Source organism: Chinchilla lanigera, unplaced genomic scaffold (assembly GCF_000276665.1).
Source record: "Chinchilla lanigera isolate Chin_1 unplaced genomic scaffold, ChiLan1.0 scaffold00030, whole genome shotgun sequence".
Lineage (NCBI taxonomy): Eukaryota > Metazoa > Chordata > Mammalia > Rodentia > Chinchillidae > Chinchilla > Chinchilla lanigera.
Genome location: NW_004955431.1, coordinates 3,068,731 through 3,095,935, shown reverse-complemented (window position 1 = coordinate 3,095,935; position 27,205 = coordinate 3,068,731). Strand labels below are relative to the sequence as shown.

Sequence of the window (27,205 nt, the reverse complement as noted above, 5' to 3'; positions counted from 1 at the left end):
TGGACTCATGCAAGCCCTTTGGAGCTTACAATGTGCCACAGATTGCTTCAGATGCTGGTCATGGAACTACAGGTTATAACGTTAGCTCTGCTGGATTCTGGACTTGCTTTGGTCCCAATGCTCTGTATCCCCCTGTTTGTACCTTTTGGAATGCTACTGCTTATTTTGTGCCATTGAATGTTAGAAGTGTTTAACTTTTCATTTGTACAGGGGTCACAGCTGAGAGTTTGCCTTACATTTTGGGGGAGACTTGGGACTTGGATTCTTCAGCAGTGCTGCAACTGTTAGGACTTTGGCAACTCTGGCAGATGGACTAAATCCTGTTTGTATAAAGGGATGGGCATGAGTCTTTGGGGGGCCAGGGGTGGAATGTTATGGTTTGTGTCTGGGTGTCCCCCCAAAGCCTCATGCGGTCATGGGGCAGGCTTTTAGAGTTTGATTGATTATGGGTGTGAGAGCTACACCAGCCCCAGGGTGGATAGTTTGCATATGTAAGGGAGAGGAAGAGGCTGCTCCCAGCCATTCCTCCCTTGTGTGCTTGTTGCTTTTGCTGTGTTCTGCCGCCATGAGCTGTAGCGCTCTGCCATGTGCCACTCTGCCTTTAACTTGCCAAGTACAGACTGAAACCTCCACAAACTGTAAGAGAAATAAACTTTTCCTTCCTTAATTTTGGGCACCAGGTATTTTGTCCCAACAAGGAGAGAAAAGTAATCAAGACACTGCCAAACCAGAAGACCTCACCATGAAGATAGCAGGGAAGGAAACTGTCTTACTGAGAAAGCACTCAGCAGAAATCCCGTGTTCAGGCAGTCCCTGAGAGATGACGGAGACAGACCAGACGTTCTCAGGGCACATGATGACAGGCCAGTCACCAAGCAAGAGGCCCTGACTGTCACACGGCCTTCATAGACTAATCCAGTGAGTGGGGTCACCATCTGCCATAGTTAATTGACTTATCCAAAAGAAAAACCAAACTGCTACCTTTAGAACAGGGTAGTTTTGCAACTGACAAGAAGGTTAGGCTCTCACCATCCCCCTGAACCTGGAGACCCCACAATCTCCCTTAGAATTACATTTCAGAGATGGCACCTTCATTCTGGAATAAGACATGCCTAAGTCCTAGAGCTACCAAAAAGATTTATATATATCTCAGAGACAGAGGAAAGAGCTAAAATTGAAAGTCTCGTAAAGTCAATGCTCTAAGAAAAAAGAATGAAGTCTCTTCTATCATTTTCAACAGGGAGAATTAAGCCCCTTTTATCTTTATCTTTCTCATTTTCCTTTCTTTTCTTTTTTTCTTCTTCTTTTACAATACTGGGGATTGAACCCAGAGCCTGAGCTACATCTCAACCCTTTTAAAATTTTGAGGCAGGATCTCACTACTTCTCTACACTGACCAGGCTAGGTTTAAATGAATCGTTATTCTACCCTAGCCTTCCAGAGCGCTGGAGTTACAGGAAGGGCACCACACCTGGCTTCTCTCTTTTTTGTGGTGCGGAGGAAGACACTCAGAGCCTTGACCATGCTAGATGAGTGCTCTACGACTGAGCTGCACCCTCAGGTCCTTCTGTCTCTTATTTTTTATTTACATTTTCTTTTACAGACCTAAGCAGTGGCAGAAAGGGCTAGTATCTCCTTCCCCCACTTGGGCCTTGCCAGTCTTGACTCAGATACCAAAGCAAGAGTTGTATAATCTGGGTATATATCTGATAAAGTTGAAGAATGAAATCAAGGACACAAGAGGTAGACAGAGGAATGTTTATTAAGAAGAGAGAAATAGCTTCCAATAGTCAGTCAGGAGGGGACCCGCAATTGGGTTGCCAAGGAGACTCTGGGAGTTTTTATAAAAATGACTGGGACTCAGGCCACTCAGATCAAACTAAACTCAGCCTGTGGGACTAAAACAAACTCACTTTTTTTTTTCTTTCTTTCTTTCTTTTTTTTTTTTTTGAGACAGGGTCTTACTTTGTAGTTCAGGCTGGCCTTGAACTCACTATGTAGCCCAGGCTGACCTCAAATTCGTGACAGTCCTCCTGCCTCAACCTCCAGACTGCTAAAATGATAGGCATGCACCACCATGCCCAGCTTAAAGCAAACTTACTTAAACTAGAAATGGAACTTTGAGAATCAGGGCACGTAGCACGTGTATGTCTGTACGTGTCTCTTGGCCTCTATCCTCTCTAAGTTTATTAAAAGAACAAAGTGAGGTATAATGGAAAAATGTTTTTCAGAAAGGCCAGAACAGAAGTCATCCTCCTGGACATCCAGGACCTTGCTTGTTATTTTGTTTGTTACATCCTGGACTTAATCGCCCATCTGGTTTTTGTTAACTCCTGATGTCAGCCTCCTGCTTATCCAGCCAAGGCCTGGTCATCCTGATTCTGCCTTGGGCCTGGTCCCTCCATAGCTGTCTGCTGTCTTCTACCTAACTTCCCTGTCTATAGTAGCGGCACATACTGAGCGATTTAATCTCGTCAACCCTGTTAGACTTCTGGTCTGATTATAGGTGCTCCCTTACTAACCTCTGTCCTACACAGATTAACGGGTAACTCTGAGTATAACATGCTCTGGACAGAGTATGTATGACTTTTTGTTATAGAGGAGGCCTAAGATAGAGATCAGTGCTGCCATGGTGACTCTCAAGCCAATGAGTTCCTTGGCGTTCTCAGTTTTGGATTTTATTCTAGACACTTCAGAGGACCTGGGGGCTCCCCACTGTGACACCCAGTTCCCTGACTTTAGTTAGTTACTCACTATCCATCCAGGAATTTAATGAACAACTTTCAGTTTTTCCTATTATTTCAGGCTTTGAAGAATTTCAAAGGGATATAAGGCCCCTCATCACTAGGGACTCATACCGTCCCAGTCACGGCAGAAGGATACTGGGCTCTCAGAAGTGGAGCCTGAACAATCAGTACCACAGGAATTCACAGGACGTAGACTGGAGCTTCCTGGAGCCTAGAGCCAACTTTCTGGTGAGGTGGAATCTGAGTGTCCTTAAGTAATGTGGGTAGGATTTGAACAGGAGGTTCAAGGGCAGGAAAACAACTTAAACCTATGGAAGAGCAAGGGTATTAGGGGACTTCCCTAAAGTTATGTTCTCTTACAGGATTGCTACCACCACTATGGTCATTACAAGCTGCCTACCTGACATGGAAACTTGACAGGTCAGAGCACATGCACCAGGGACATCAGAAATCCCTGGAGGGTACACAGGGATACCTATGGGATTCCCATGCTCACTTCAGGCTAATGTTTCAGAAACCAGTTGAGTACAAGGCTGACAGAGCTGTCCTTGGACTCTGAGGGTCTCAGATCTACCTTCCATCCAGAAAGTGACATGGTTCCTATCAACTGGACCATCATAAGTGATTTGATATCCACTGCCTTCCAGGTGGACCAGTAGGGAGTTATACTTAACACTGGGCATTGTTGTGATATTCTGCTCTTGTTACCCTTTCTTGGAAACCTTATTAGAGGGAATTGATGAAAGGAGATTCTTGAGGCTTTTTAAGACCAACCTCATCTGCTTTCAAGGATTACACTGTGCTTCCTAGGGCCAACGAGGAAACTGGCCTGGCTGAAGTGGAGGAATTTTCAAGAGAAAAAGGAAAAGGATGACAGTAACACGGTGCGGCATCTGTGGGGACGGTCTGCAGACCAGTGGTGTCAGTAGTGTGCGCCCAGATCCAAAGACACTGCCGGTCTTCTTGGAGCACTCTGCTTTCAGAATCTTCTCTCCACCCAAACGCTGCCCAGTGTCTTCCTCAGTGCAGATCTCATCATGTCACCCTCTTGCCAGCACTCTGGGAAGTCTCCAGTCACATAGCAAAACAAGTTCAGGACATCTAGCAATACAGCAGATGGTCTTCCCAATGCAAAGTCAGGGAAATACTCCATAAACTAAGCCAGGTGTGACGGTACATGCCTGTCATCCCAGCTCTCAAGAGGCTGAGGCGGGAGGATTGCCCTGAGTTCTAGCCAGCCTAAACTATATAGTGAGTTCAAGGCCAGCCTGAAATACACAGTGAGACCCTGTCCTAAAAAAAAAAAAAAAAAAAAAAAAAGTTAACTATAAACAAAAAGTACATTTAAAATTTTTTAGTGTATGCTGTCTTTGAACAAAAGGAAGAAATTTCTCTGGTAGAAAAAATGAACCCACAGCAAAAGCAGGAAGTCTGGAGCCTGTGGAGATTTTAGAGGAGCCATATTGAAGTTCTTGGACACTTCCGAGGCTCTGGCTCCCATGTGGCCATAGGCTTGCTTGGAGCAGAGCTGTGGACCTGAGTTCCACAGAAAAGCAAGAGCATCACAGATGTACCCCTGCTTTAAAAGGAGATTAGAAAATGCTATCCATGAGCTCAGGAAAGTATCTGTCTTTGGTCATGGGGGTAAGAAAAGCATATCTGTCTGAAATAGAAATGGACTCTGGAGCCTGTGCATGGAATAGGATCAGAGTCCAGTTTTTCTTTTTTTCTTTTTTTTTTCTTTTTTTTTTTTTTTTTTGAGACAAGGTCTTTTTATGCATTTCAGGCTGACCATGAACTTACTATATAGCGGAGGTTTGCCTTGAACTCATGATAATCCTCCTGACTCAGCCTCCCAAGTGCTAAGATTACAGGCATGCATCACCACCCCTGGCTTCAGAGTGCAGATACTTTTTTTTTTCCTTTATGGGTGGTGCTAGGCATCCGACCCAGGACCTTGTGCATTCTAGACAAGTGTTCTATCTCCAGCTCCAAAGTCCAGATTTAGACTACCTGTGAAGTCCAGGAGCCCAAGAAGGTAAACAATGTAATATTTAGTCTAAAACAATTGACGTCTCTGGGATCCCAGCTGTTTTTTGGTTTTATGCAAAATGGGTTCAATCTCTAGGACTGCAGAAGGGAAAAAGAAAGAGAAAGAAAGAAAAGAAAGAAGGAAGGAAGGAAAGAAAGAAAGAAAAAGAAGGGAGGAAGGAAGGGAGGAAGGAAGGAAGGAAGAAATTCTTTAGAGGCCATATCACAACCGAGGCCACTTGGAAGTCACATAGGAAAAACAAATCCTACTGGCGACGAGCTCACAAGTGACATATCCTGTGAGGAAGTGAACCTTCCTGAACGGGAGCCCATAGACACCTACAGCAGGTGGGCAGCATCTCCAGGACTGCAGTTACAGAACGACCTTAAAGAAGCTGTAATTGAGTTCGCCTCCAGCATCTCAAACATAGAACCCAATGGCTCAGCCCCTGCCTAGCTTTTCCTCCTCTGTTTGTGGCATCTGGTTCTTGTCATACAGGCTCAAAATCTTAAGCCATCTTCAAATTCTTCCTCTCTCAACTTCTTCCCTTAAAAATAACTCAACTTTGCTGGGCGTGGTGGCGCACTCCTGTAATCCCATCACATAGGAGGATCATTGCAAGTTCGAGACCAGACCAGCCTGGGCTACAAAGTAAGCTCAAGGCCAGCCTAAACTGCATAGGGAGACCCTGTCTCGAAAAGACAAAAGAAAAAAAAAACCCTCAATTTTATCATTTCTCTTCTTCTCTCCTTCTCCTCTCTCCCGCAGCTCACCCAGCTGGTCTCCATGTCCCTCCTTGTTCCCAGAGTACCCGCCTTCTCTGTACGCCCCCATGCTGCCACTGTTAACCTCCTAGCTGTAAGCCCCATGATTTCGTGTCCGAGTCAAACTCCTGAAGTCTGAGCAGCCATCCCCAACTTGACCTAAACTTCCTTTTCAGTTTTTTTTTTCCTGTTATAACGTTACCCTTTCTCAGCCCTCACCCCAACCTCCTGTTCCTGGTACCTGGGCTTAGTAATCCTCCCTACTCCCGCCCTCCTGCTTCCAAGCTGTCTCTCCCCTCCGACAAGGGTACTCCTCCAGCACATCTGCTGGCTGGAGGCCTACCCTCGCTTAAACCTCCTAAAAGCATGATGTCAGGGAAGAATGCATGCAACAGGGCTCGCCACAGCTTGTTTCAGATTCCAGTTGTCACCTACTAGCTCTGTGCCTCAAGCAGCGAGAAATCATGAGCTCTCTAAGCCTCTGTTTCTCATTATATAAAATGAGAATATACCTGCTTTGCGGAGTTGTGAAACATAGAGGTGATCTACATACAACAGCAAGCTCAGAGCCCAGCCCCAGAGCCTGGCTTCTCTAACCGACTTCATGGCGTGGGGCCCTTGCTCATTCACGCTTGTGTCATTAGTGTCTAACACAGGAAGCCTTAAAACATGGTAACTGATGAGAATTAGCAAGAATCAGGCACGCAAAGCTCATGGTGGCAGGGAAGAATCGGGGCAGAGGAGCGGCAGGTCTGATGTTAGGAGGGCTCCACGGGCCAGTTTGTACTGTGTTACTTCAAAGAGGACAGAACCACCAGCAGCAGCTACACAGAAGTTGATTTTAACACAGGAGAGAAAGGGCTATTTGATTGTTAGTGCTGCATCACATGAGAACCGGCATCAAATGTAAGCTCTTTGCCATCAAAAACACTCATATGACATAAAGGGTCCCCAGGTTGAATGAGGGGTAAGATTAGATCAGTGATTCTTAATTTTAGGGAGTCCCAGCTGTCTTTGAAAGTCTGTAAAAGTTGTGGACCTTCTTCTTTAAAAACAACCCAAAGCATAATGTTTTGCAAATAAGTTCAGAACCTTTGTAGATCCTTGGTAATAATCCCCTGAAAGCCCTTCTAAGCACGCTGTCTGCGTTCTGATCTTCAGTGTACTATGAATAACGGAGAGAGCTTTGTTGTCATCCTTATCTTCAGAATTCACAACATCTACAAACACCTGGTCCACATCTAAAAACTCAGTGCTTTTTGCCACAAATTAAATGCTCTACATACTTTCTGATTAAGTTATTAAATGAGTGAAATAACCAAAAGGTCCTTAAGGAAAGATACGTGCTATAAAGAAAGAAAAAAGAGAAGGAAAAAAGAAACTAAATGAAGGTGGAGGAAAAAGACCAGCATGGAATGACAAAGGCTGGACAAGTGTTCATCAGAGTTAGAGAGGAGGGTGCATTGTGAAAGGCCTTAACTCCCAACCCCCTTTGGCCAGGGTGGAGGACCCCAGCGAACCTCTCAACTGCAGGTTCTGTGGGAGCAGACCTACCCGCCTGCTGCCAGCCCTGATTATGCCAGACCTGGCACATTCCCAGAAGCCACTGCGGAAAATCATTCACAGTGACTGTGACCATGTCCAGAGGATACTCAAACCTGATTTTCACACCTCTTTGCCTTTGTGAACTTAGGCTTCACTTTTTATTATATATGTAACCGCTTATTGCTTCATTCACATGGTAATGAACTAGTAAGTAAAGTGTGTTAAGTTTCTTAGAGTGTCACTGTTCAAAGACTATTTGGTTTTCAACATAAACACTACTAAGTTCCAAAAAAGAAAATATCCTGTCCAAGAATAGAAAGATGTTTTTGTTTGTTAACCTGGGCTGAAGTTTCTCAAGGATTAGCTGGCCCTTTCGGTTCCTATGGGCAGAGATAAGCTGCTCAGGCCCGGTCAGGATTTCTTGCTCTCCCCATCCTGTGGGCTCTCACATGGAGGCAGCCGCGGCTGTGGGATTTCTGCAGGCTCCGCAGGCTCTTCAGGGCCTCAGGCAGCCCCTCACCAGTGAGGGCACTGCAGGCCAGGAGCTCCCAGCAGTGATCCTCTAATCTTTCCAGTCCCAGCCTGTTCTTAATCTCAAGCAGTGGAAGAGCACCAGGTGCCTCCTGCTTGTTGGCCAGCACCAAAAAGGGAACACCAGCCATGTTGGGGTCCTTCAGGATTTTCATGAGCTCAGCTATTGCCTCAGGCAGCCGGGCTTCATCTGTGCTGTCCAGCACATACACGAGGATGTCAATGCCTTCCAGGTAGTCCTTCCAGTTGGCCCTGAGCTGGCTCTGCCCCCCGACGTCCCAGAGAATCAGTGGTGTGTACCCAAGAGCTTCAATCGGCTCCACATTGAAACCAATAGTGGGGACCGTCTTCACCAGCTGGTAGCCCTTCAGTTTGTACAGAAGAGTGGTCTTGCCTGCTGAGTCCAAGCCCATCATTGCCACCTGGATTTTTGTCCTGTGACCTCTGGAATTCACGGAACCCATAGTGACCAAAGCTGAATCCTAGGGGAGAAAGGCCAGAGGTACACATCAGATATTCCTCTTTGAAAGTACACAGACCCACGCAGGCTCATGGAAGAGCTTCTACTCCAAAACAGGGCAGATCTTTCCAGGGTCAGAATTCAAACCCAGCCGCGGCTCTGAAAGGGCCACGAGGAGAGAGAATACGAGTCACCACCGGCTGACCAACCTCTGGTGCCCACTCCAAGAACAGTGTGGGGCCTCCTGGAAGAGGAGCTGGAACATGAGCTCATTTTCCTTCGTGTTAAAGCGAAGAGACAAAATGAAGTCCCACTTAGTCCTACCTAGCTCAGTACGTATTACAGAAAGATGTCCTCAACCTGTGCTAACCTGTGGCATCTGATCTCTGTTTGCCTCCCTAGGCCTAAAACAGGAAGTGGCAGCCACACTGGGTTACAGCCAGTTAGCTTGCACTGACCTCTGCTGCCCTAGAACTCCCCACTGCTCTAGCATGTTGTCCTGTTCATGGCGGCTGGGTGTAAGCACTGCAAATCTGGGGCAAGGTTATGAGTCAGGCCAAGTGGTTTTCCTCCATTGTTTTACCAAAGTAAATGCCCTCCAGAATGCTCCATGCATTTTTAAAGCACCCTAAATTTTGAGACATAAGACCTGTCCTCAACTTAGGAGAAACCTGAGGAAGACAGAAAAAGGACATCAGACCTCCAGTGTGATTCAGATGCCCCTGGAGGAAAAAAAGAAGCTTCTATTCACTCTTCTTGCCAAGGATAGAAGAATAAAAATTAAAATTACCTTGGTGTTGTGATTAGACTGTGGCAGAGCGTTCCTCCTCCTCTCTTCTGTCGCAGGGCTGCTTTCTGCTAGGCAGGCATGTCCCAAAACTGAGACAGGAGGAAGTACGCTGCCTGTTGCAATTTCTCTTTTATGCTTCCTTTTCCCAGATGGTTGGAGGCGGGGGCAGGGGGTGGGGGTGGGGGTGGGACATTGTTCCCATTCTACTGAGGGTCTCATCCTCATTCTACTGAGGATGCATGACAGAGCTATTCCCAGCTCTTCAGCTCTTCATGGACTAGGTCCAGCATCAACTCCCATTTCTCAGCAGCTCATGGATACCCACAGGGAGTGCCCAGGCTTGGAACTGCGCCCACGTTCCTCTGTTTTCTATTGCTCTTCCTCTCATAATCTTGTCCTCTGCTTGGGGAATAATTCTGAAAATCAGACCTTTGAGCACATGCATAAATGTTTTTCTCCTGCCTGGAGATTTGTTTATTGGCTTGAAAGTGTGAAAATTGTCAAAATCAAAATATAGTCACTTTTGTCAAGCCCTCACCAAAAATATAAACAAAGGAGGGAATGCAATGCCTGATAAGGAGAACTAGTCCGCTAGAACTACAACTTTACATACTTCCTCAAGGATATCTGCCCAGCATCTGTTTAATCTTGAACTAATGCCTCCCTTTTAGCCAAGTATTATTATTTCAAAACAACTTGTGTAATCCTCCTCATTTTTGCCTTTAAAAAGTCCCCTGGCCTCCAACTCCTTGAGTATGGTACACATATTACCACTGCAACGTTCTGCTATTCCAAATAAATCTCATTAGACTTTGGAGAATCTCTCTTTGGTTTTATTTAAGTTGACAGGCTATATATGTCTTATTTATTTATTTATTTATTTATTCATTTATTTATTTATTTTTGGTTTTTTGAGATAGGGTCTCTCTATGTAGTTGAAGCTGGCCTTGAATTCACTATATAGTCTGGGTTGGCCTTGAATTTGCTGCGATCCTCTTGCCTCAGTCTCCCAAGTGTGGGGATTATAGGTGTGCATATATGCTTTAAAACACTGTCTGAGTGTGATTAAAACACTCCAAAAATGAGTGTAGATGTTGAAGATAAATCATAAAAATTAAAAAGTTGTCTTAATGTAGTAGAACTATGGGCGATTAGAATGATTATTTAATTTTTTTCTTGAATGGTAGCATTGTGTTTTTCACAGTTAAAAATGATGCCTCCAGAAAATATATCTTTTTTAAAAAAAACTTCACTGCTCAGAAGCCATTGTGAGGAGAGGGATATTCTTCCCAGCCTTCAGCCCCAAGGATCCCAGGTGCCATATGGGCAGCCAGTGGGGGGTCTAGGGGTCCCTCTGTGGCACTGACCTTCGGGTCTTAGTGGGTTCTGCCCTCAAGAGGATAGATGGCCACTGGGGCAGATGGGGGCTGCTGCCGGCAATTCCATACCCTCCCCAGATGTGAGGGAAGCTTTCTGGAACTAAGGTCCAGTCTTAGCTGGGAAAGATGAGAGCCGGGGAAACAGTGGTTACTTTGACTTTGATCTGAGTTCTGCCCACAAGTCTTTGTGGCCTGAGTTACTCTGTAGCTCCAGATCTCCAGCCCTTCAGCTCAAGAAAGAGAAATCATTAGCCACCCCCATGTGGGGAGCACGGAAGGGCTGCCTTCCCGGGGAGGTGACATGGAGCAGAGAGTAACTGTGGGCCATCTGGAGATTTGCTTGGCTTCATCTTACTTGCTATGCCACAAACATGTTCTGGAGTTTCCTGAAAGCTCATCTTCTTTCTTTATAGAAAAGGGTTGATTGCTGTAATAATGGTACCTAACTTGGAGGGTTACTGGGAGGATTAAATAAGTTGAAGCTCATCAAGTACTTATCCAAAACCTGACACTCAGTTCCGGGCAACTATTGTTCAAGAAGGAAAGGAGAGCCATGAAAAGTAATGATGTGGCTGGAGAAAATGATACTCATGGAGCACGAGCACCTTTGTGGACTTGTGACTGCAGCTTCTGGAATAAGGAAAAGGAGCTACATGGGGTTCCTTCGTACCAGGAAAGTCAGGGTCCCACCTGCACTGCCCTAACATAAGGACTCCCAAGAGGATCCCTGAGTAGAGCTTCATGATTCAGAGTGTGAGCTGAGAAATACACTTTTGCCAATTCTCACACAAGTAGTTAGGCCTGGAAGATCAAGGCATATTCACCAACTCCGCCCACAAAAATAATTTATAAGCGAAAAGGCTGTTTATTACATTTCCCGTAGAATCTGAAGGGCCCAAGATTGGGGCCAGTTTTCTGTGCTGTGCACCCAGGGAAGGAGGAGAAAGGGAAGCATGTGGCGGGTGCTCACAGGTACTGAATAAGCCAGCTAGGAAACAATGGCCGAATAGCTAGTTTGGAAATGACAGGAAGTTAGTTGTTTTTAAGAGACTGCTCATTATGGGACAGTGGGAACTGATTACTTTTCCTCCCTCTACAGCTAGGTCTAAAGGAAGACGGTGTAAGAATAAGAGCTTTATTCCCTTGGAAAGTGCTAGAGAAATGTCAACAAAGCCCTCCTGACCAGGCCTCCTTTTCCTGGGCTCCATAGCCCCATCTCTGTCTTTGTCTTATGACCTCATCTTTCTCTTACTTTCTCTACTTGAAATAATCTAATTAATAATTTTCCCAAGGACTACAACTTCTAAAAGTCAAATTTATTTCTATTTTCAGACTATCCATATACATTGAAAAAGTACCAAAAAGGGCATAGCTTGAGAGAAGCCCTTTTCACCTGCTCAGCTATGCAGGTCCTTGACTGGAAAACAGCCAATGCCTTTGATTCCTCGGGTATTTTTCTAGACATAATCTATGCACACATAAGCAAGTAGCATGCATTAAGTTTTCACAATCTTTCTTTCTTCTCCCCCTGCCTGCAGTGGTCACATACTTAGAGGATGCAATCCCTGGAGTCACACTTCTCTGTGTTAGACGTCCACAGCAGTGGCCTGTCAAGGATCAGTAGAAGGAAGGTAGGTGAGAACCAGCAGCCCCGGGAACTCCACAAGTTTCCTAGCCTCCAGCAGATCCTCAGTGAGTGAATCAGGGTTGAGGCAGGGTGAAGCATGACAAATATGGGGCAGGGGAGTATTGTGGTGACAGTTATGCTAGAAGTTGAAATTCTCCAAGACGTGTAATTCCATCCATGACTCACTGATTAGGTAACCTTGAAGTAGTAAGCTGGGTCTCTGAATGTGGGGTAGTTGCCACAGGTGCAAGATGTTCATGGATTGCTGTTTGAAGGTTCTTCTGCCCATGATTAGCCTTTCCTCAGGCAGAGAAAAATGGCCAGTGAACAGAGTCGGCCCATCCACTGAGTCCAGTGGCTGTCTAAGGCAGAACTTCGAAAGTGTGAATAGAGTGCACCTCTGGAACCCCATGGATGGGAGGCCAGAGATGCTAGATATCCTGTCATGCCCAGAACAATTCTGAGCAAGAAAGAAGGTTTCCTTATTTGGTCTCTTTGAGACAGGATCTCACTATGCAGTTCAGATTGGCCTTGAGCTCACTTTGTAGCCCAGAGTGCTCTCAAACTTGTAGTGATCTTCCTGCCTCAGCCTCCCAAGTGCTAGGATTACAGGCATGAACTACCACACCTGGAAAAGAAGATATATTGAATTTGAATTCAATTTTTGAATGACCCAAGCATTTATGTAGTTTTTTAAAACCCACTTTTTTGGGGGTACTGCTGTGGATTGAACCTAGGGCCTTGTGCATGTAAGCAAGAGCTCCACCAATGAGCTATATCCCAAGACCAAAAGCCTAGTATTTAAAAATTCTGGAACCTATTTTTTTTTACAGTACTTGGGATTGAACTTGGAGCCTCCCACTGAACTACAATCCCCAGGTCTTATTTTAAAATATTTTTATTTTGAGACAGCATCTCACTAAATTGCTGAGGCTGATCTTAAAATAATGATCCTTCTTCCTCAGCCTCCTGATTTTGTTTTATGTATAAATGCAAACCCCCAGCCCCAGCCCTAATTTTGTTTTATGTATAAATGCAAACTATTTTACACATGGTTTTCACATACACTTTCCAGCAATGCAACCACTATCCAACCTTAGTCTGTTTTCCATTGCTACCGCAAAATACCTCAGGCTGGATAATTTAGAAAGTAAAAAGGGTAATTTGATTTACAATTTCGGTGGCTCTAGGGTCCTAACATCTTGGCACTGACATACTGGTGAGGGCAGAAAAGGAAATGACTATGGGCAGCCTTGGTCAAAAAACAGCCTGCTCTCAAACAACTAATCCGGTCCATGGAAGTCAGAACCTCAGCAAGGCAGCATTAGTCCATTCAGGAGGGTGGTACCCCCACGTCCTAACTACCACCTCTGCTTCCTACAGGCTCCACTGCCTCCCAATACTGCCACACTGGAGACCAGCTCCCCAGCACATGAACCTTTGGGGCATAAACATTTCCAAACCATAGCATATATAAATTGAGGGAAATTTGTGCTTTCTTTTGTTTGGAGCTTTACTAGGAGCTGTTCAGAAAATCCTTTCACCACCAGCAGCAATCTGAACATAAATGTGACATTTAAGTTGCTGATAAAGGTACACTAAAGATACCATTACACTCCTGTGGGTGCAAGAACTTGATGATGCCTTCAGTGTAATTGTGTCTGAGCACTAATGTACAGAACTATGTGTCATTTTATTATAAATTATTTTTCTTTATTGCTTATACTATAGCATGATGTTGATTTTCTTTCAGGATTATGACAAAGCTAGGCATGGTGGCACACATCTCAGCAGTCTGGAGGCTGAGGCAGAAGGATTGCTGTGAGTTCAAGGCTAGCCTGGACTACATAGTGAGACCCTGTCCCAGAAAAAGAAAAAGATTATATGGGCAGGTAAGTACAATTTTCATTTCTGGATTTTTTTAAGTGGGCAGGGTAAACCATTTGTCATATTAAAAAAGAAGCCACTTACTTTGTTTTAGGGCTCAATAGTACAGGAGGACTTAGTTGGGTGGAGGAAACCAGTTAGTAAGGGACCCGAAGTGGGGAGAGGATGTGAAGGTGAATCAGAAATCATCCTTGGTGACAGCGAAGGGCTCGTGACCTTGCCCTCTGAGTCAGCAAGCTCTTGTTCTTCAAAGCGGTATATGACCTCATTCCTACAAAGAGCCTGCTTCTACCTACCTCCTGTAGGCCATATGGGCACAGAATTCTGTCTTATTAGTATGTGCAGTGGTCATATGGAGGCAGATAAAGGAATTTCTATGACAAAATGCAAGTCAAGCACCGGAGAGAACTCCCAATTCATGATGTGTCAGCATGTTGATGTATGAAGACCTAAGTAGTCATAGGATACAGTAGGCACTAATTGAGAAATATTTATATTTAGCTTATATTAGCATACCTATATATTTATTTTTATCTTTCACATGCTTTTTAAGCATCTCTTTGTGATACGTGTGTGCCCTTCCAGCTCCTCCTACATAACTGGCTTCATGGAATATGGCTGATATCTTGCCTTCCATAGAGCTCCTGTGAGAGACAGAAATCTGACTACTCATGGTTTTCTAGCATTCTGATCACAGACTTTCATAATAGAAGACAAATCAATAGGAAACATTCTACACGACATATTTACCTAGAAAATGGGAAATGGCTGCCCTTTGTTCTCTGAGTCCCAGGTTTCATACGCTCTGTACCTTGTTGCAGTGTCTGAAGAGCTAGCTATCTTCCTGCCTGCCCAGGCTGTGTAACCTGGGTGTGGGTCTCCTGCCTCTGATGCCTTCTCTGGATGCAGCTGTAGGGGTGGAGGAATCATCTGTACCTTTATGTTCCACTCTTAGCTGTGAACTTGGCTGCCTGGATCTCTTCAAAATCCATCCAGAAACCTTAATAGAGAGAAAACAATGCCCTTTATGTTCCACACTATTAGCACTGCCATTTTTTTTCCTCTTCCCTCCCTTTCCTGGCAGTGTCTTGAACACTCTGCAGCTCCCTTAATTCCAGTGTTTTGCTGCACATATTTAATAATCTATTTGCCATTTACATCCAGATCAATTATAACCATGTTCCACGTGGTTGTAATCAGAGTGTACATACCCTCATATTGTGATTTTTTTCATCTCAGTACATCAAAAATTACATTGCCTTACTCCTACATCACCAGGAAAAAATTATTATGTTGGCCTCATAGTTATGTGACATCAAAGGGAAGCATTATGGCTTAATCCTCTCTCTCTCTCTCCCTCCCTCTCTCTCTCTCTCTCTCTCTCTCTCTCTCTCTGTCTTTGTCTTTTTGTGACAGGGTCTCCCTATGCAGTTCAGGCTGGCTTTGAGCTCACTTCGTAGCCTAGGCTGGTCTCAAACTCACAACGATCCTCCTGCCTCAGCCTCCTGAGTGCTGGGATTACAGGTATGCATCACCACACCCGACCAGTTTAATTCTCAAGTCTGTAAAAATTGTGGTGAGATAAAGATTTCATAAATAAACTTTTTCTTCTTTATTTGAATCATTGTTGTTGGCTTGCTTGCCAGAGTTGGGATTTCTGGGACAGAAGAAAAGAGCACTATGGCTTGCATAGATGTTTTGAAATATTAAGGAATTGCATTTCCAATTATCTTTTGATCTTATATATTTATTTTTATTTTTTTTTTCTTTACAGGTTGGACCTTTTAGCTGCCAGGCCCAAGGCACCATGGCTGAGCTCCCCGGCATTCAGAGCAGAGGTAACAGCTGGTTGTATTTTTCCCAGGCCACTGTTGTAGGCAGAAGGTACCAGGTCCCATGAGAACATTCCCACTGTTAGGAATTTATATATCATGGGTTTTCATGATTATGATATTTTCATGATTATGATGTTATTAAAATTATTAAATTCCTTTATGTTAGGCATTTTGTTATTCCATTTCCTCCTCACAACTACCCTGCTGAGTAGGTGTTATTGCCACCACTTCATAAAAGAAAAGCTGAGGGTCAGAGAGGTAAAGTAGCTGTTTTCATTGGGAAGTTGTACAACATTCAGCAGCAAGTGCAGAAGCAAGTTCAGCTGTGGGACAGGAAGTCTGCAGAGAGGTCATTCCCCATGAGGTTGCAACTTAAATGTCATATCTTTCTGTGTTTCTGCATCAATATCATCAGCACACGGATGGTGTTTCCTCCTATGGTGCAGTTAACACCAAGCACCTTCTCATCCTCACACTACTGACTTCAAATCAGGAAGAAGGGAAAGATGGCAGTCTTCTCGTGTGTCCTGTGTAAATGTGTCCATTTATTAAATAGGGAAGGAACTGTTTCCCAAAAGTATCCCAGCTGATTTCCCCTTATATCTCATTGGCTAAGAGAGTGAAATTCCTTGGGTTAGCCAAGCTGCTGTTCACTTTCTCTCAGAACATTGCTCTTACCTCCTAGTGTCTGAACGCAAATGACGATGAAAACAAAACATGCCAAGACCTATGGGATACAATGAAAGGAATTCTAAGAGGGAAGTTTATAGCTGTGAATGCACCATTAAAAGAATTAAATGATCACAAATAACCTAATGATGTATCTCAAAGCAGCCCAAATCTGAAATTAATAGAAGAAAAGAAATTTTAAAGATCAGAGCAAAAATTAATGTTAGACTGAAAAAATAATACAAGGGATCAATGAATCAAAGAGTTGGTGCTTTGAAAGGATAAATAAGATGGTAAGCCCTTAACCAAACTTACCAAACAAAGAAAAAAAAAACAAAGAAAAAAGAAAGAAAAAAGAAAAAACAAAGAAAGAAAGAGACAAAGAAAGAAAGAAAAAAAAGAAAGAAAGAAACAGCCCATATCAATACATTAGAAATGAGAAAAGCAAAATCTCAACCAACACTGCTGACATCCAGGGGATTACAAGAAACTACTCTGAATAACCTAGAGGACATGGAGAAATGCCTAGACAGATATGAATGACCAAAGCGGAACCAAGAAGATACAAAAACTCTGAATAGACAGATAACAGGCAACATAAAAGAGACATTGATAAAAAGTCAACAAACAAAGAAAAGCTCTAGACCGAATGGATTCTCCAGAGAATTGAATTTCAGGAAAGACCTAATGCCAATAATCCTCAAACTCTTCAGTAAAACTGAAGGGAAGGCATACTGCCAAATTAACTCCTGGAAGCTAAATTACCTTAATATGAAAACTAGACAAGAACTTAACAACAAACAAAAAAATAAAACATCTATGTCCTTAATGAACATAGATATTAAAAATCCTCAACAAGCCACTGACAAAGAGAATGCAACAAATCATTAAAAAGATCATACATTATAACCACATTGACTTCATCCCAAGGATGTAAGGATAGTTCAATATACATAAATCATCAAATACAACACATCACATAAACATGATCAAGGGCAAGAGTCACAGGATCTTCTCAGAAAAAGCCTTGACAGGGTTAGGGATATAGCTCAGTGGCATAAGTGCCTGCCTGGCAAGCGAAAATTCCTGAGTTCGATTCCGGGTACAAAAAAAAGAAAAGAAAAAGCCTTTGACAAAGTCCAACATCCATTCAAGATAAACACCCTGGGGAAAATAGGTATAGAAGGACCTTATGTCAAACTAATAAAAGCCATTTATGACAAAACCACTGCCAACAACACACTAAATGGGGGAAAAATGAAAGCTTTTCCTCTAAAATCAGGAACAAGACAAGGGTTTCCATTATCATCACTTCTGTTTAACATAGTACTTTAAACTTTAGACAGAGTAATCAGGCAAGAGAAAGAAATAAAAGTTACATATAAATAGATATATATAGATCTACCTATCTATCTATCAGATAGATAGATCTATCTGTAGATAGATAGATCTCTACATAGGAAAAGAAGTCAAACTATATATGAAAAGAAATAAAACTATCCTTATTTGCAGATGATGTGATCCTTTACATAGCAGACTGAAAAAAACTAAATAGAAAAAGAGGCTCAAATCGCGGACTCCTTCTGGCAATTTCTAGCTGCACCAGTAGCCCACCCCTGTTGTGATTCATTAAGGCAGGAGAATCTACAGTGGAGTCTGTAATAGCTCAACAAGAGTCTTTAAATTCCTTCTTCTTACAGCTAAACTAGAAGGACTTACAGCAAGAAATACCAGACAGACACAACCTCCGTCAATAAAGGGGAACAGTCTCTATTCCAGGCCCTTAAGAGCAGTTTCAGGACACGGCCCTTTCCCCAACCTGCCTTTCCATTCTAGTGCTCATGCTTTGAGGATACGTGTTTAACTTCTTGGAAAATTTGTTTATTCTTGCCTAGAGGCTGCTAAACTCCAAGTGATCATACAGATGAAACCAACCACAAAGGTGCCAGACTCCCTTTACCAGGATCCACTATACCAACTTCATAAAGGGAGTTCATAACTGCTAAACTGCAATGATTTTGAGCCAGGGCTCATTAGAACAGCTCTCTGGAGGAGGCCCCTGACTGGTTTCCCTTACACTGGCCCTTCTCAGCTCAAAGTAGCTAGATGGAAATTATGCCCCTTCTCCCCTTACCACAGTTAGGGTTACCTCTTCAGAGAAGAGAATAGTATAGACAGTTAGGTTAAATAGAAATAGAGTAGGCAGTTAGACAGGGCTGGGCCCTCCAGGGAGTCAGTGCAGATGAGAATGCATCAGAACTGTGGCTGGAGGGCATTTGAAGATTAAAGCTACAATGGCTAGATTTACATGCTTCCCTAAGGGATAAACAAAAGTTTGAAATTATTGGTATCGTCCCTTTGAGAGTTCCCACTATCTCACTAGGTGCGGGTCATCCTCTCCCACCCACTAAGACTCAAACCATTAAAACTAAGACTAAGACTACTGAAACTAAGGCTAAAGAGACAATTAAAACTACAGATTATAAACCGGGGTTAGTGATGTCACCATATGCCCTTGCTACCATTGGATCAATGTTATCTAAGCAGCTATACTTGCAATCTCCTTGGTTAATCATAATTTTGACCCTCATTATATCCACCTCATGATTTTGCTCTATAAAACTTCCTTTGAGAAGTGGGCTCACTGGCAACCCATTTGGGACCCCTCCTGTCTCTCAAGAGCTATTCCTACTCCTCCTGCCTTTGCCCAATAAATTTTCCTACTCTTAAAAAAAAAAAAAAAGAAAGAAACACCCAATGTGATGGAAGATAAATTAGGCAAAATTCTTGAAGACATAGGAATAGGTAAGGATTTTCTGTACAGGACCCCAAATGTACAAGAAAAAGCACCAAGAATCACTTCATGGGATTATATCAAAAACATCTGCCCAGCAATGGAGACAATCAACAGAGTGAAGAAATAACCTACAGTAGGGGAAAAAAATTTGCCATCTACACCTTTGACAGAGGCCTAGTATCTAGAATATATAAAAGGCTCAAAAAATGAGAGACCCTTCCAAGTAAGAGACAGTAAAAAATGGACAATGGATATGATAGACACTTCTCAGAAGAAGTACAAAGGGCCAAAAAGTTCATGAAAAAATATTCAGCATCTTTGGCCATTAGAGAAATGTAAATCAAAACAGCACTGAGATTTCATCTTACTCCAGAAAGAATGGCTATTGTCACAAACTCAAAACAGAACAAAAATCCAATAAATGCTGGAAAGTTTGTGGAAGAAAAGGAATTCTTCCACATTATTGGTAAGAATGTAAACTAGCACAACTGTGGAAATCAATATGGAGATTCCTCAAAAAACCAAAACTAGAAATTCCATTTGACCCAGCTATTCCACTTCTGGGTATCTTCCCAAAAGAGTTAAAGACATCGTATTACAGTGATATATGCACACCCATTTTTATAGCAACGCAACTCACTACAGCTAAATCCTAGGAACAGTTTCAATGTTCACTGAGAGATGAACAGATAAAGAAAATTTTATATCTCAACTGCAAAGAAGAATAAATTTGAGTCATTTGTAAGAAACTAGGTACACCTTGAGACCATAACATTAAGCAAAAGAAATCATACACAGGTTAAATATTCAGTTGTTTCTCTTATATGAGAAACCCAAACTATCAGTAATTTAAAGGGAAAAATATAAGATAGATGATAAGAAACAGGAACATAGACCTTTGGAGATGGAAAAGGAATTTGTGATAGAGGCAAAGGGGAAGTAAAAAGGACTAAGATCTGATATGTACCTACTTCCCAAGATGAATGTAACTCACTATGTATGGCAAATGAGTGCTAATAAAAAAAAAAAAAGCAAAATCCTCAGGGAAATAGTACATAAGATATCTTCATGTCATATGAATGAAAGATGTCAACATTCTTCTTGTGTATGAAGAGGAAGACATTATTTGACATAGAATATAACAAATGACAAAACTTTAAATGTCTTGGTTTTCTTTTTCTTTTTTCTTCTCACATCAGACGGGTAATGTGCCGATGTCGTAACAAGGTTTAAGGGAGGCACATCTCATGCAGATGGCATGAACACCCAATCATCACGCTCATGAACCGAAGGATCTTCGTTTTCATTATAAATTTTACTTTGAATTATTATCATGTTAAGTGGCTTTTGTATTACATTTACAGTACAGTTCATCTTCCAGAACCTACCTGCTATTGCTATTTCTATTTCTTACTTTATTGGTAAGGTTTATTCTATAACTGAGAGACAAATGAGGCAAAGCTAGAGAAAACTTTTGTACCTGTTTCTTTTAGTTCTCTTTCTCCTCACTTTGAAAAGAAATGTTATTATGGCACATCTTTCTTAAGTAAATAAATGAATAAAAAGTAAACAACAACAGATGATCTACTTCCAGTGTGAGAAAGAGCTGGAGAATGTTAGGTTTGCACTAAGGGCAGATTTTTTTAGTATTTGCAAGAAATTTCTTGGACTGAGAGAAAAGAAGCAGTAGTCAGAGACTTCCTCCTAAAAGAGTGTTTGGGAGTGCACGGGTGTAATCCCAGCCCATGGGGGCCCTCAGCAGAAGGATCACCATGAGTTCAAGGCCAGCTTAGGGTACATAGAGAGTTCAAGGCCAGCCTGATGGAGCTACATAGTGAGAGCCTGTCTCAACAGCCCCCGCCAAAAAAAAACTGAAAAATGAAATGAAATGAAATAAAAGCATACAGGTAGGATAACTTGAAAGTCAAGACAAACCTGTGCAGTAGGTTCCAAGCCTGCCTCAGAATGGGCACTAGCACAGTGAGTTTTGGATATTTTTCTTCCAAGGTTGTTTCAATATGCAAAGTAGATCCTCAGCAGCAGCTGCTATTTAATGAGCTGTATTTTCTGAGCTGCATAGGGTATTTTTAGTTTGCAAGGAAAAGAAAAATAAACCTCAAAACTTCAAATTGATTAGGAAGGATGTTGGAAGGTCACTTAGAAGTAAAAAAAAATCAGACCAGCACTTGAGACTTTGCTAGATTTCCCAAACAAGTTACTCTTACCCTGTGTAGCAATAATCAGTGTTTAACTGAATTCTCTTTTTTTGATTGGAAAAAATAAATAAGTAATGATGAACATATTTTTCGGTACAAAAGTCAAGCAATATAGAAGTTTACAGGGCAACTTTCCTAAGTTTACCCTCTATATCACTAGCCACTTCCTTATCAGTAATTAGGATCAATAGTTTGAGGTACATTTAAAAAACTATATTTTCAGGCTAGGGATATAGCTTAACAACACAGTGCCTGCCTGGCAAGTATGAGGTTGCTAATTTGATTTCTGGTACCAAAAAAAATTGTATTTTCATAATATACTTACAAATTTTGGAGTACACTCACATGTCTTAATGCTTGTTTTTGTTTGTCTGAGTCTTTTTAAGTGTGATTGTGATATCTGGACCTACTTTATTTCATTTAAGAATACATATGTAGGATCATTCCAGGTTAGTATATGTAGATCCACTTGGTTTTTTATGTCTTTTGTGTGTGTGTGCAATGCTGGAGATTGAACCCAGGGTCTTGCACATGCTAAGTAAATGCTCTACTACTGAATTACATCCCCAGACCTTGATGTCATTATTATTATAAGAATTTATTAAATATTGAGGTCACAAGAAAATACAAGTATAGTACCAAAATATTTACAGATGAAATGATGTGATTCTAAGATCTACTTAAACATAATTTTGTAATAGAGAAGAAATAGTTTGGGGCATAACTAGAATGGAATTGGCCACGTGTTGGTGATTGTTAAACAGGTAAATGGAGGTATACTATATTAGTTCTTCATTTTGTGTGCATTTGAAATTTTCCACAGTAAAATACAAAAACATATGAGAGGCATAAACAATTCTAGTTCACTAAATTGCTGGTCCTCCATACCTCACATGCTCTCTGGGCTTCTCCCAAGCCTCAGCACATTCCACATCCCTCTTGCATGAACTCAAAAGCTGTTCCTCTGGAAACCTTCAGTGTCTCAGTAGGGATAGATGTGCCCCACTTCGCTGTCTCTGCACTTTATATGTGTGCCCTAAACACACACACTGTTATACTAAAGAAATTCTCTGGAGATTTTTAAAAATCAAGATAGCTATCACTAAGCCCCAATCTGTATCACACATTATATCACCATTATTTACCCCTCTCGACAGCTCTGAGAGGTAAGAGTTTGTAGTTGTGATACTGGGGCAGGAACCCAGGGCCTCACAAATGCTAGGGGTGCACTTTCTACTGAACTACAACCCCTTCCAAAGAGATAAGATTTTTTTGTACCCATTTATAGATATGAGAAACTGAAGCTAAGAGAAATTAAGTGTCTAGTCTCAGCCTGGCTTATTGTTTTTTTATTCCCAAATATTATTTTGTCAGTATTCACTTTCATATAAATATATGTGGAAGTAATCAGTACAAAAACAGAAACAAGTATAGCTCTCACTAAGAAAGAAAGAATTACATTTCTACTGTCAGATGAAGGCTCGCAGGAAAAGCTGAGCTGAAGAAAGTTTCTGGGGTCTAGTCTGAATTTTATTTCCTAAGAAATCTTACAAGAGGCCCCTTTGAAGGGGTTCATGGGCACAACCACCCTGGAGTCTTAGGAAACGCAGCATAGGGTTCAGCAGAGCTGGAGCAGCAGGCAGCCATTAGTATAGGTGCAATAGTGCTCATCCAGCAGGAATATGGTCAGTGGGAAACACTACTCTGCACATTCATCCAAGATCAGTTTCTCTAGTAGGCAAATAAGAATACTTATTTGGGTGAAGAGAGTATCCTCAGCAGACCTTGGCTATAGGGCACAGAGAGAACAAGAAGTTTCATGGCACATGATCAAGCCATGATCTGACTCAGACCCACCCAAGAATTTTGTCCTCAAGGTAAGTGACAGACACAGTGGAGACTATTACTATCAAGCAGTCATTATGCCCTGTTTAGCTTTTGGCTTTGGTTTTGGTTTTGCTTTGTTTTGTGTTTGGGACAGGGTCTTGCTAGGCTGGCCTTGAACTCATTATGTTAACCCAGGCTGGCCTCAAACTTGCAGCAATCCTGCCCCAGCTTCCCAAGTGCTGGGATTACAGGCATGTGCCACTATGCCTGGCTACTCTCTTTACCTTGAGGACAAAATTCCTGGATGGGTTATTGTGGGCTTATCTGGCCCACATTCTCCCAAACGAGTGGACAGCATAAGCTTAAAGAAATGAGACAAGTGATATGATTTCAGAGCTCCAGGAGGGTCCAACTCTCTTGCAAAATTCAAGATTCTCTGGGTTAAGACCCAGACTTCCCTGGGCAGCCCATATTTATTCAGTTTTCAAATAAAAGAGGGAGATACTGAAGAAAATGCAGGAATCTGGGCAGGACGTGGGAAACCCTTTATGGAATTCTGCAAGTAATACTTATATTAATTTAGGAGAACTAAGTTAACTCCAAGAAGGCCTTCACTGCAGGAGTGAGATGCACACTGTTTTTGTATATGATTTCCTGCACTCTCTTTTTGTATATGATTCTTTGGATGACTATTATAAATAATCTTATAAAATATGTGTCCTGTATTATTTTGTTCTCCTTGCAAAACCACAAACCATGACAGTTGCTCACACTCAGTGACAGTCTCTGCTTCCCAGAACTTGAGTCGGGTATAGTGTATTCAGGAGTCCAGGCCTGCTACCTTGAAAGCTGATGGCATTGACAGGATCATAGTGTATGGTCATTACCAACTTGGTCCTTGAGCAGCTTCTTTTGTTGCTGCATCAGCTAGATGATTACCTTGAGATACTTCATCACCATCTTTTTGGTGTCCTCTGTAGTGAATTACTGCCACTTTGGAGGGCATATAGACAGATAATAAAATATCATCTATCTCCTTACGATATTTTATGGGAGGTCCATTGGCTGTCAGATATTTTTTTTCTTTCCATATGGATGTATGGACATGCCATACTATGAAAGGAAACTAGAACTTACTTATAAATATTGACTTTCTGTCCTTTACTGAGTTGTGAAGCCCTATAAGTTATAGCTATAAGTTCTGCTAGCTGAGCACTAGTCCCAGGTACAAGTGAGGAACTTTGAAGTGTCTTATGTAAAGACACTACCGCATACCCTGCCTTTCTTGCCAATTTTCAATGAAGGAACTGCCATCACAGAAGAGAATCAAGTCAGGGTCAGGAAGGGTTATGTCTAACAAGTCTTCCTTGGCTGTATACATATGGAGAATTACCTGTTCACAGTCATATCTTTCAGCTTCAATTTCCTCCTTTTTCTGGTAGAAAGATGGTAAGGTTTAAGGAGGAACATGTCTTTATTTGAATGAATATCCTAGAAGTACAGCCTGGTATTTAAGAAGTTGGTTCTCTGATAGCCATAGGCTTCCTTTGGAAGAAAGAAGTTCTGCCACATTGTGAGGTATATATATAATGAGATCTTTGCCTAAAGTCAGTTTGGATGTCTCCAATACCAGGAGTGCCACTGCAGCCACAACTGTAAGGCATGTAGGCCATCCCTTTGCTACAATGTCTAATTCATGACTCAGGTACCCTACAGGCTGTTGAGTGGATCTCCGATCTTGTGTAAGCACTCCCAAAGCCATGTGCTGCCTTTCATCAACATACAAACTGAAACCACTGTCCAGTTGGTAGTCTCAGTGTTGGGGTACTTAGAAATGCTTATGTAAGCTTCTGGAATGCAATCTGGAAATCAGGCTCCCTGGTTAAAATACAGGTATCTGCCTTTTGGGCTTCTTTCATAAGCTGATACAGGCATCATGTAATTTCATCATGTCCTAGTATCTAAAGGTGACAAAAGCCTATAATTCCTAGGAATTTCCTTAGATATTTTAGGGTCTTGGGCTATGGAAAGAAAAGTATTGATTTAATTTTCTCTTCCTCCAGCCTTCAGGTTCTCTTGGGTATGATATGGCCCAAGTATCTTACCTCAAGGCTGCAAAGTTGTGCCTTAGGTCTAGAAACCTCATAACCCCTGTCTGTTGGGAAATTCAGGTGCCTTAGCTACAGAGCTCTTCTGAGGGGGCACATAACATTATATCATCTACATATTATAAAACTGTAACCTGGGAAAATTCAAAATTCAAGTCATCAGAAAGCACTGGCCCCAAAAGATGAGGACTGTCTCTGAATCCTTGAGGAAGTACAGTCCACATCAGTTGAGAGGATTTTCAAAGGCAAAAAGGAACTGGGACTCTGTAAGTAAAGGAATCCAAAAGAAGGCATCTTTTAAATCTAACACTGCAAACCAACTCACATCTTCTGGCATCTGAGAAAGGAGAGTGTACCAGTTAGGTAGCACTGGGTGGATTGAGACTACTTCATTCATCAATCTAAGGTCTTGAACTAACTTCCATTCCCCATGGGGCTTTTGAACTCTCAAGATCAGAATGTTGTACAGGCCATTACAGGGTTTAAGTAAACTGTGTTCTTAAATTATCAATTATAGGCAATAATCCTCTCTTAACTTTAGGTCCTAAAAGATATTGTCTCTAATGAGGAAATATAGTAGGATCTTTGAGATGTATCTGCACCAGAGCAGCTCTTACTGTCTGTATTCTACTTTCAGTTGTCCATACTTTAGGATTTATTTCTGTCTCTACAAAGGGGAGGCAGCATGCCTAACCTGGGTGTATATATTTTATAATATTTAAAGAAGATGAACTATCTCTCCCCAAGAGGGGAACTGCACTTTCAGGCATAATCAAAAAGGAATAAAAAAAGAAAAACCATTCCCTTGCACCCTAATGTTCATGAGAAATAACAAGTTATCTCCTCTCCAATGACTCCTTCCACTGAGGTATGAAGGCTGGAAGGCCAGGGCTGAAAAGAAGAATTGAGGGACATGTCAGTGTCCAGCAATAGGATGGTTTCTTTTCCCTCTATAGTCATGACTACCTGAGGCTTCTCCATGGAGATGACAGTCCAGCCAGAGGAAGAAGGCAGAGGGTGCCCTGAGGTTTTTCAGTCTTGCTGCACCCATGGTAAGATGGGTCTGAACTCTGGGCCTCTTCCAGAGGGCAGTCCAACTTCCAGCGGTCACCTTTACAATTAGGGCATGGTCCAGGGAGCTTCTTGCTGTAGTTTCTTTTAAGGTGGCTGGCTTTTGGCAGCAATAGCAGGTGAGATTAGTAGTCATTGAGCTCTTCTTGGAGCTCAGATTTAGGGAATCAGACTTAGGGCTTACTCCTTAACACTACAACAAAGGCAGCTGTTTTCTCCCGGTTTCTTTGTGTTCTCCCTTGGGCCTCCTCCTCATCCCCATTGTAAAATACTGAGGAGGAAATTTTTACTGAAGTATCAAGGGAGCTATCTGGAGCAAAAGCCATCTTTTGTAGCATTTTCCTAATATATGAGACTGACTGGTCTTTAAAAAATAATCTGCTAGGTGTGGCAGTGCATGCCTGTAATCCCAAACACTCAGGAGACTGAGGCAGGAGGATTGCTTCAAGTTTGATGCCAGCCTGGGCTAGGAAGTGAAGTCAAGGCCAGCCTGAACTGAATAGTGAAACAATGCCCAAGAAGACAGAAAAAAAAAAAAAAACAAAAAAAAAAACAAAAAAAAACCTATCCTTCTATTGAATCAGGAGCTAAAAATGTATGTTTTACCAATGCATCATGTAAATGATCTAAGAAGGCAGAGGGGTTCTCATTTTTCTCTTGCTGAATAATTAACAACTTAAAATAACTGAAAGTCTTAGTTTTCATCCTTCAAGACCTTCAAGAATACACGCTTGCAAATGCCTTCTATTCTAATCTCCCGTTTTATTGTTAGACCAGTAAGGGTCTTGGATAAAAACTGCATGGGCTCTGGTGGGAACTGGTGGTTCCCCTGGCTGCCTATCTTCTGATTTTCTAAAATAAACCATATGATGTTCATCCCCAGATTCAATGGAAGCTTATAATGTTTCTTGTCTCTAATT

The 27,205-nt window shown here is 42.1% G+C and overlaps 2 protein-coding genes and 1 long non-coding RNA gene across 3 annotated transcripts in view; 2 read left to right on the top strand and 1 right to left on the bottom strand.

Moving 5' to 3' along the window:
- Window positions 1-683: 683 nt before the first annotated feature.
- Window positions 684-13,669, top strand: LOC102027099. Its single transcript, XR_001234578.1, has 4 exons — window positions 684-918; window positions 2,806-2,975; window positions 11,787-11,879; window positions 13,629-13,669. It is a non-coding gene; the product is annotated as an uncharacterized LOC102027099 (long non-coding RNA).
- Window positions 5,513-8,953, bottom strand: Arl11 (ADP-ribosylation factor-like 11). Its single transcript, XM_005387598.2, has 2 exons — window positions 8,870-8,953; window positions 5,513-8,101 (listed from the first exon to the last, which is right to left on the bottom strand). The coding sequence occupies exon 2, from the start codon at window positions 8,081-8,083 to the stop codon at window positions 7,490-7,492; it is 594 nt and encodes a 197-aa protein (XP_005387655.1). The 5' UTR covers window positions 8,084-8,101; window positions 8,870-8,953; the 3' UTR covers window positions 5,513-7,489.
- Window positions 13,670-15,270: 1,601 nt separating the features above from the next.
- The window catches only part of Rcbtb1 (regulator of chromosome condensation (RCC1) and BTB (POZ) domain containing protein 1), a 104,383-nt gene continuing 92,448 nt past the window's right edge, over window positions 15,271-27,205 (top strand). The window contains exons 1-2 of the mRNA XM_005387595.2: window positions 15,271-15,286; window positions 15,537-15,600. The gene's annotated coding sequence lies outside the window, so the exon portion shown is untranslated. The remainder of the gene's footprint in view (window positions 15,287-15,536; window positions 15,601-27,205) is intronic.